The sequence below is a fragment of the Caretta caretta genome, chromosome 7 (genome assembly GCF_965140235.1).
Source record: "Caretta caretta isolate rCarCar2 chromosome 7, rCarCar1.hap1, whole genome shotgun sequence".
In the NCBI taxonomy this organism is placed as follows: Eukaryota; Metazoa; Chordata; order Testudines; family Cheloniidae; genus Caretta; species Caretta caretta.
The window spans coordinates 82,465,127-82,475,619 of record NC_134212.1 but is presented as its reverse complement, the minus strand read 5'-3'; the positions used below and the strand labels follow the sequence as shown (position 1 = coordinate 82,475,619).

The window sequence follows — 10,493 nt, the reverse complement described above, 5'->3', positions numbered from 1 at the left end:
AAGATTTTATCTCCTTCTGGATAACTTTAGGACTCTACTGATTTTTCTGAGGATGGGCTGAAAACTTAGCAAGTGAAAGGGCTGGGGAAGGTGAGTGTGACGGGGAGGAGGGTTATTTCATATAAAATACAAAAAAAGATTCTCTTTCTATCAGGGTAGCAAAATCAAACATAAAAGCATTGGCCTGGCTTCAGGGCAAACAGTTCCAGGTCTTTCCTGGTCAGCAGAGAGAATGTCTCTAGCACTTTCTAAAACTAATACTGCTCCTTGTGAAGTCAGTGGCAAAATTCACACAACTGGAGGAGCTAGAAATTATTGTATTTTAAAAGATAATTTAAAATCTGGTAAAACCTGTGGAAAGATCTTAAATCCTCAAAATTGGTGTATTTTCTGCAGCCATGGATTTATTGTGCCTCAGATTATAACCTTTTCACAGATAGTGTATTTTAGATACTTTTTTAATGAAGGCTACTAGAATACAAAATTGTTTATTGTTCATTTCCACCCATATTTTTGAGCACTCACTCCAGCATTTAAGAAAAAAAATCAGTATTTGGTTACATTAAAATTTTAATAGTATTACAACTGAGTAGATGCAAATATAAGGAAAAATATTCAGCCAGAAATTTAAAATATAACAAGTGCAGTTGTTCTTTAACCACTTTTAATAATAGTCACACAGAAGGAATGTAGAAGGGGCCATGATTCTTGGACCTACATGACCACCATTTATACTAACAGGTACAGCCAAAATTATATTAATATTGTATTGAGGCCCACTGGGTGTTATAAAAAGTCCAATTATTAAAGTAACATTATATTAGTTATTGTGTAATATGGAATACATTTTATAATAGCAAACAATTAATTTCACAAATAAGCTTATTGGTACTTTATACGGAAATTTATCTAGGGGGAACAAAGAAAAAGTTTGGGGACGTTTACTTTTAGTTACATTACTTTGTATGTCTGTGACTCCTGAATTGCTGCTTGAATACACATACCTCATATTTTCCAGTCATTTTCTTCTCTATACTAATATTTGTCTTCAGCAAGACTATCATGGATCTTTTAGATTCCATCTTCCCATGATTTCAGAAATATCCCAAGATTAGATATAAAATACACATATAAATTTAGGTAAGGTCACATTTAAGAAAGATTTTTTTAGCAAAGAAAAGTAATAAAGATTATAAGCACTTTTTTTGGATTATAATTTTTATAAAACTGTTTGTCCTATGACTAATCACTTAATTATACAACATAGAAGAAGTGCTGTAAATAATCGTCATGAAAGAGATAAAGTCTTCTTTCTTACAGCATTAAATCTTCATTTGTTAATTCCTGCTTCAACTCCTCTTTTTGCACCAAGCCAGACGATGACAAGTTAGGATACTCAACATTGTAATCAATTCCTGACCCAGATTCAGATTCTGATTCTATTTCAGGTATGTCGTCAGCCCCAGATCCAGATTCCTCATCATAAAGTGAGAAAATACCAGGTTGCTCCTGAAATTTCTTCATCCTGAAATATAGGAGAAAAATCACAATACAATTTACTCATAAGGACAAACATGATTGTCCCATTCTGCTTAACACCCATCAGCTGACACTGAACTGCGCCTTTTCTCAATGAGAGACCAGGTGTGTGAAGTAATATCTTTTATTGGACCGACTTCTGTTGGTGAGAGAGACAAGCTTTTGAGCTACAGAGTGGTCTTCTTCAGGTCTCGGAAATGTACTCAGAGTGTCACAGCTAAATACAAGGTCAAACAGATAGAATATGTGCGAACTATGTATGCTAAACTAAGGGCTTGGCTACACTTGCAGATGTAGAGTGCCGGGAGTTAAACCAGCCTTCAGAGGCTGCAGCAAGGAAAATGCTGCTGTGTGTTTACATTGTCAGCTGCCAGCGCACTGGCATGGCCATATTAGCAGCTCTTACAATGCTCCAAAGAGCAGTGGATTGTGGTAGCTATTCCAGTGTGCAAGTGGCTGCAATGTGCTTTTCAAATGGGGGGATGGAGTGTGACAGGGAGTGTGTTATGCGTATGTGGGGGGAGAAACAGTGTGTTTTGGGAGGCTGAGAGTGTGTCAGCATGCTGTCTTGTAAGTTCACACAGCAGCAGACCCCTCTCTCCACGCCCCCCACCACACACACACAACAGCAGCATTCCACACTAATGGTTTGCTTTGTCTCAGAGCAGATAAGCATGCCGGCTGTCAGAAACGGAGCTTTGAAAGGGGATATCCACATGCCTGCAGCCGATTTCAAAACAATGAGAAGAGTGGCCACTTGACTTCAGGGGATTATGGGACGTTTCTGGAAGCCAATCACAGCGCAGTAATGCAATACCTCGTCCACACTGATGCCTGGGCATTTCGGCCGAGGCGCAGAAGGCTTTATGCTTCTTGTGGAGGTGGATTACCAGGAACACTCCAGCTGCAGAGTCCAGGCGCTCTATGTGCCTTGCCAATGTGGACACCTCAGGAGTTAGGGTGCTCGGGGCTGCTTTAATGCACTCTAACTTGCAAGTGTAGCTAAGCCCTAAGAGACCATTCAAGGTGAAGTGGCTCATTAAGATCCCTAGTCATAGGACAAAAAGAGGGGTTAGTGGGTAACAGATTGTTGTAATAAGCCATGAATCCAGTGTCTTTATTAAGATTATGATTTTTAGTGTCTAGCAAAGTTATGATTTTAAGTTCCAAAGCTTGTCTTTTGAAAGTATTATGCAGGTTTTCTCAATATGAGGCAGTAGTAGGATCAGCAGCACCCAAGAGGGGTAGCCCTGGAGAAAAAAGGAGTGGTTCCCAGCTGGGAATAGGCAGGAGAAGCTTTGACCATATCTACACTTACCGGGGATCGATGTGGCAGGGGTCGATTTAGCGGGTCTAGTGAAAATGTGCAAAAGTGACCACAGAGCGTTCTCCAGTTGACTCAGGTACTCCATCGGAACGAGAGGAGTAAAGTAAGTCGACGGGAGAGCATCTCATGTCGACACAGCATGATGTAAACACCACAGTAAGTCGACCAAAGCTACGTCAACTCCAGCTACATTATTCACGTAGCTGGAGTAGCGTAATTTATGTCGACTTACCTGGTAGTGTAGACAAGACCTTTGTCTTGGAAGGCCAACACAGCCATTCCTCCCTGGGATCACAGACCTTTCTTTCCTGGTAAAGTGCCCTTTTGGGCCAAAAATCCTTATATCCATTGCTTAAAGAGTTTACATTCCTCAGGATTAGCCAGAGTCCTAACCCTTAATGGCAGGTGAATTTAGATCAATAGAAGGAAATACTTTATACAGCATGCAGTCAAATTGAGAATTGACTCCTAAGGAGGTCAAATACCATCAATGGATTTCTTTAAAGGGAAATTTTATGACCAACAATATTTATAATGGCATTCAAGCCTCAGATTTAAGAACATATGCTGACCATCAAAGACATCAGGAAACAGTATTTCCATTCTGGATCGCCATATATAATATTGCACAAGTGGCTAGGTGTACTGAAAACAGGGGTTGGATTGTGCCCTCATTAGAAATACCGAGGATTTGTCACTGCATGAGATGGGATACCAAATTTAATGGGCATTGATCTGACTGGCTATGACAAATCCTACGCAATATACCAGTTGTCTCCTTAGACTTTAGTGAAATATGATCATCATCCACACCAGCGTATTGTAAATGTCAAAATCTTAGCCATGTTTGTACTATCACTTAAAAATTAATACTCTTTCAACATGCAAAGGAAAATCAAATGCACAACAGTCTAAAGATAGATAGATAGATAGATAGCCAAAATTATAACAGGGTTCAAAAAAGAATTAGATAAATTCATGAAAGATAGGTCCATCAATGGCTATTAGCCAGGATGGTAAGAGATGAAACCCCATGTTCTGAGTGTCCCTAGGCTCTGTTTGCCAGAAGCTGGAAGTGGATGAGATGGGGATGGATCACTCAATGATTCCCTGTTCTGTTCATTCCCTCTGAAGCACCTGGCATTGGCCACTGTTGGAAGACAGACGCTGGGCTCGATGGACCATGGGTCTGAGCAGTATGATGGTTCTTATGTACATTAAAAGTCAAAGATGTAAGCGCCTTAGCTAAGAATACTGAAAGCTTATTGATGCCAACCATAAATACTGAAGGGACAATTCATTTACTTACAGAAATGGATCAGCCTTGGGAGGGAGGATTCTGTTAGCTCCACTTTCAGACATTTCAAACAACGGTCCTTTTTCTTCAATGCAGTTAGCAGACAAGATGTCAGGTCTGCATCTTACTCTCTGGAATCTTGCTTTCTGCACTGGAACACCTGATCAAATTATTCATACATTATTAGTATGAATTACTGTAGTCAATATTATGGACTATTTTACTTTATGAACTCCTGATCAGGAAACTGGTAGTTATAGTTATATGTATATATTTAGTGATTACCCAACCATAAACAATTCTGACAAGACATTTTTAAATTAATCGGTACTATCCATAAGTAATATTCCTGTATTCCATATTATATCCATATGGGCACATCTTCCAAACACTGAAGAAATTCCATATGAAACAGCTAGATGAACTTCCATGTCTCTTATGACAACACAAAGGAGTAGATTTCAGAATTAAATGGACATGTATGAAAAGGACACATACAGCATGGAAAGGCACATAACAATGTGAAAAACAATGTGAGGTGCCGAGCACACTCTAGCTGCCAGGTGCCAGAGCTGGTGTGGAGGCACAGAGCCTTCCTGTGGATTGCCCTAGCCTCCAGCAGATCCCCCCAGAATCTGCCAAAGGTAACCTACCTCCCCAACAGAACAATACTGAGGCAATCTCCATGAAAGAATCCTCACAGAGATTTCCTCCCCAACCCTCCCTGTGGGATCTGCCCATTAATAATAAGCCCCTGTAGCATAGATTGCAGAGCGTATTTACTGACTTCTTGGAAAGTAGCTGCTGCAGATGTTCACTAAACACTTTTCAGATGCTCTTTCACTTCCTCTCCTCCCACAATGTCTACCCTACATTCACATCTAAGGCTCGGCTGCAAAAGCTTTCTTAAAAAAATTTTAGAGGAGCAAAACAAAAAATAAACCAACAAACGAAACACTTGAAACCATCAAAAATACATTTAGGATTAAACTTTTCATCCTTCTTTTGGTATCATTAACTAATTGCATCTGAAGCCTCATGTTATATTCTCCTTCTTTTGGTATTTTAGTCTAATTTCATTTTGTTCTTTGGGAATATCTCTTCTCCATAATTACAGGTCCTTTTAACATTGTCTGTTACCATACTGTACTGAGTCACTCTTCCAATCTTCTGATGCACACATTTCGTCTACAGGAGAAAGAATGTGTTTGGAGAGATACGTATAGCCATTATTCCACGTCTCTCTCAGAGTACCTTTTCCTTTTCATCGTCATTTCTTCTGTTTGTATATTATTAGTAAACTATTATTGTATATTAAAAGTAAAGTCTGTTTTTAATAAATGTAAGAAGTAATATGTACCACACCCTGAGTAATTTGTGTGCAAAAAATTCAGATAATAGTCATCCAAAGAAAACAATATTTAGGATGGAAACACCAGTAGATATCTAATTAATGAATATCGCTGTGATAATATCTCTACAGGAAATATACGTATGTGGCTTGAAAACTAGATGTCTCTTGTAAGAAATACATCCAGAATGTGTGTGTCATTGTGAAGCAATAATTTCCTTTTAGCTGTTACAGTGCACGGTGTTGTAATTTTTGCTGTATTGAATCAAACCCTTAACTTCCCCATACTTCCCCAAATTTCCTATTTCCTCATGAAACAAGTGAAGATATAATAGCAGAAATATGCATCTTCTCAAATATTTGCGTACCTGTTAAGACCTTACATTCAACAATCAGACAGAAGTCCAAACAAACCCACTAAAGTCAATGGGTTGCCAGGGTATAAAAGAGGGCAAAATTAGGCACCATAGTTGCTTTTACAAAGTAAAATCTGTAATTTTACATATTATATGCAGGTGATTTATTAGCCTCACTGTTGATTGAAACAACTCCAATAAAGGTCTGCTTGAAGTCCTTACTTCCTGAAATTTAGATCCATTTTAGATTGCTGTATTTCAAACTCAGTTGATTGAAAAATCTGTAGATTACTGTGATCATAGCATGATGTTGATATATTCCAGCCACTACAAAAACAGTTGGCTAAGACATTTATATAGAACTTCTGCAACTTGCCATGTCCATCATTTAAATAATGTTTTTTATATAATAAATACTAATACTAACTACACATATCATCTATATAAGGAGGACAGAAAAGATCCACTTGCCAAAAACAATTTTATCATCATTGGCATTATACAAAAACTTATCTTGATGGAAAGTTTAACAAAAAAAAGATTTAATTTTATAAAAAATAGGTTTTATTATTCCTACTTCAAGGTCAATTACAAGTATTCTTTAAAATCAATAGTATACTTACTTGGCCTACGCTACACAGTTTAGAAAGAGGATTATAGAAATAACAACCATTCACAATTTTACCTTGTGCTGTGTATCCCATAAAGAGGATTATACAAACAGCCAGGAAAATCCTCCCATTACATCTGACACGAGTCTGCATTTTGGCTTGCATTCTTCCACACTCCACCACTCTTCACCACGGCTTCACACTTAGGAAATAAAACGAGGCAATGAGATCGACTTTTAGAAAAGGATTCCAAAACCTCAAACCCAACCCATAACCTGCGTCACAACTTCCTGACTGAATTCAGTGAGACATCTACAATAAAAGCCGAGTCTAATTACATGGTTTTTACTCAGACAAAAATCACCACTGACTTCAAGAGAAGTTTTGCCAGAGCAAAGAAAGTGGGTTTGGGTTCCCAGGAAGCACCATAATAAAAATGTTATTTCAGCTATTAGAAATGAGGGTCCAGAAGTATGTGACACAATCCTGCCTACACACAGGCTTTCCCCTAAACATACAGTACCTGCAGATATGTCAGCTGTTAGAGGTCAAGTGTACATTTGCCACTCCTAGTAAAAAAAAAAAAGTAGCAGTTTGTTGATATCCCAAACTTTCAGGCAACTGTAGTGTTGCATTGGCAACACAAGTATATTTCCCCTTTCTAAAGCAAGCTTTGATAAGCTTATTCTTTGTAACAGGATCAGTGTGAAATGTGAAGCTTACACGGTCTGCGAAACTCTCACTTTGGAAAAACTCTTAAATTCAGGATTTGTATTCCAACAGCTTTTTTATTTCTTGGAAGGTGGAAGCCTGGACCTACATAACAGCAGTGAGGAGAATTTTTTCAGTACATTTATAAAGTAAATCTTAGTAGAAATTCCCCTTGAAAATTTCCAGCTGGTTCCCCAGATGCCAGCTAGGTTTTAGAACAACATGTCACAATTCCCAAAGTAACTGCACCTCTGACCCATGCATGACCTCTTTGATGGCACCCTGTTTAGGTCTCAAGCCTCTTGCCATCACCTTTCAGGGAAGGGATCCCACAATGCACTTTCTCCAGACTGGGGAATTGGGCTGCAGATTCCTGCAATTCACTGTGTTTCTCTTAGCCTGTCTCACTGTAGTTAAGCACCTGCAGTCCTGTTCTCTCAATAGCAATAACAGAGTTAACCAGTGACCATCCAGTTCTCATAAATCAAAGTACTATTTATTCAGAACAAAAGCATTACAGAGAAAACATATAATAAAAACAATAAACAGTTTATCTGCAGATCTAATTTACCAGGCAGTCAGCCATCTTCCACATGGGGACCCTGATCAAATTAAAGTACTTCAGGCACTTCTCACATGGCCTGCCACTATTGATCACAGTTTCATGTCAGTTCCCAGATCAGGACAGTCTCCTTATATAGTTTACAGTTCTTTGTTTGCCATGCCTTTTGAACCAGGACAAATTGGTATATGCGCTATCTCCCCTGGGTATGAAACTTCCCAGACTTGTTACCTGTACTAAAAATTTGCATTAATTACCCCACAGTGATCTGAGTTGGTGAATTTAGTTTAGAACCATTTAGCTCATCTATTGACCCAGAAATACAATCACTAGCCCATAAAGATACATATAACATATAAAGGTGATGCAATAGTCTTTGAATATTCCATGTGTCAATAGCACCTGTCACATCTCAATATAATAATCTTTGAATAGTCTGTATTTCCAGTGTATTGCATCTGTCACACAGAATTTGGTCTAGTAGTTCCTGCCTCCTGATCTCACAGCAGACTACAAAACCAATTGAGACCATGTAAAGGATTCTAACTACTAGACTTTCTATTAGGAAGCCCCATTTGAACTCTGTAAGTTAAAGAAAAATAATTTCTTTTTGTGGCATTAGCACTCCAACAGGTGGGTAAGAAATGTGTGTGTTGATCAAACCTGGCCAAGATCTGCACTGATTGCACCCATAAAGGAAAAGCAAGAAAAGCAGTTAGGGAGAAAGAAAACAAATGGAAGTGGGACTTGAAATGGGGAGAGAGAGAGAGGATAGGGCCCAGCCCTGGAAGTACTCATAGCAGGTGAGGTCTTTGATCAAACAGCATTATAAGGGCGTCCTGTCTACTCAAGCAACTGAGCTGTTTCTGACATCCAGATTTAAACACGGCTCTTCCTGAGGCCTCTCCTCCCTGAACTAGGGTGAGGACTGGTGTGGACAGGGCCAAATAGGGTGACCAGATAGCAAGTGTGAAAAATCAGGACAGGAGGTGGGGAGTAATAGGTGCCTATATAAGAAAAAGCCCCAAAAATCGGGACTGTCCCTATAAAATCAGGACATCTGGTCACTTAGGGCCAAACAGTGTTTAACTCTGGATTCAGACAGCATGATTAACTCATATTAGAACTAGGTGTTGATCAGGCTCTCTGTACCTGGTGTTGAATACATTTTGGTCCTGTTCACACCACCACCCCAGCAGTGTTCCACAGCGGTTGTGGGGATCTAAGAGGTACTGGAAAGGGATAGAATTCAAGGGAAGTCGTTCAAGCTGGCATAAACAAAAGTGTTGGACACATTATTTCATTACAGTTATACCAATATACAGGGGCATGCACAAGGGGAGGCAAGCAGGGGCCTGGGCCCCCGCAATAATTGGTGGGGGCAGAGAACTCCTCTGGCCCCAGTGCCATGGTTTGGAAAGCGAGCTCCTCCATCCTAGGGGCAGCGACAGCAAGCTCATGTGGCCCTAGGGCCCTGGCAAGGAGAGGGAGCATCTCCAGCCCCGGGGCCATGGCAGGAGCTGACAGCTCCTCCGGCCCTGGGGCCACGGTGGGGGCACAGAACATGTCCCTCCAAAACGAGTGATATTTAAATTCCTGTGCATGTCCCTGCCAGTATAGGTTTCAGAGTAGCAGCTGTGTTAGTCTGTACTCACAAAAAGAAAAAGAGGACTTGTGGCACCTTAGAGACTAACAAATTTATTTGAGCATGAGCTTTCATGAGCTACAGCTCACTTCATCGGATGCATTCCGGAAAATCTATACTGAAAAGTCTTCCCATGTGGATAAGGCCTTAGTGCTTTCCAAAGGAAGGAGTCTCTTTCCCTTATGTGAATGAGATTTAGGGCATGGCTACACTACAGAGTTTACAGCGGCACAGCTGCACCAATGCAACTGCGCTGCTATAAGCTCTCTAATGCAGCCGCTCTAAGCCAACAGACGAGAACTCTCCCGTCGGCTTAACTACTCCAGCCCCTGTGAGCGCCGGCGCTTATGATGGTATAACTTATGTCGTTCATGGGGGTGATTTATTCAAGTTATACCAACATCAACTCTAGTGTAGACATAGCCTTAGTCTTCCTATGGTATTTCCTGCTGAAGACATGCCTCAGAATCCTGCTATAAGGACAATTCATTGGAGCTAGATACTTGACAGTATCTTTTCAAAAAGAGGGCAAACCTTGAAAGGGTTTCAGTATAGTTTAGCTCTCAGCCTATTATACTACAGCACTACCATAGATGCTGTTGAAGCATTCAGAACCTGGGTGAATCTCAGGGTGTCAGATATGTTCAGTTTATGCACACAAAACTGTCTGCCCCAATGTCAGTCCTTATTTTATCAATTGCTTTAGACTTTTTAGGATTAAAGTTATATTCCCAAAGATCTTTCAGACCATAGTGTTTATTTTGACAGATTGCTGCTTTCAAAAGGGAACAGCCATGAAAGCACAAAAGAATTCTATGGGAGAGAAGGGCAAAAGTCCTATTAATAATCATAATTTCATTTCTTGTATGAAGGTCAATGTGATCTTCACCTGAATGCCACAAGCCTATTTCTTAAGTCCTACAGTAACAATAAACAATCTGCATGCCCTTGCATTTCCTGGAAGACAACAGATTTCAGGTGCCCCCTTACTCTTTGGAGATTTAGAATAAAGTTCAGAAGTCACAAGCCATACAAGATGGTAGCTACCTAAAAAGAGAAAAGCAATGAGTAAGAGAAGATGCCTCAGTGATCAT

The 10,493-nt window shown here is 39.8% G+C and overlaps 1 protein-coding gene across 1 annotated transcript; it reads right to left on the bottom strand.

The window, feature by feature from the left end:
* Nucleotides 1-552: 552 nt before the first annotated feature.
* On the bottom strand, nt 553-7,120 carry SRGN (serglycin). Its single transcript, XM_048857409.2, has 4 exons — nt 7,005-7,120; nt 6,556-6,683; nt 4,176-4,323; nt 553-1,525 (listed from the first exon to the last, which is right to left on the bottom strand). The coding sequence occupies exons 2-4, from the start codon at nt 6,644-6,646 to the stop codon at nt 1,315-1,317; spliced, it is 450 nt and encodes a 149-aa protein (XP_048713366.1). The 5' UTR covers nt 6,647-6,683; nt 7,005-7,120; the 3' UTR covers nt 553-1,314.
* Nucleotides 7,121-10,493: the final 3,373 nt, after the last annotated feature.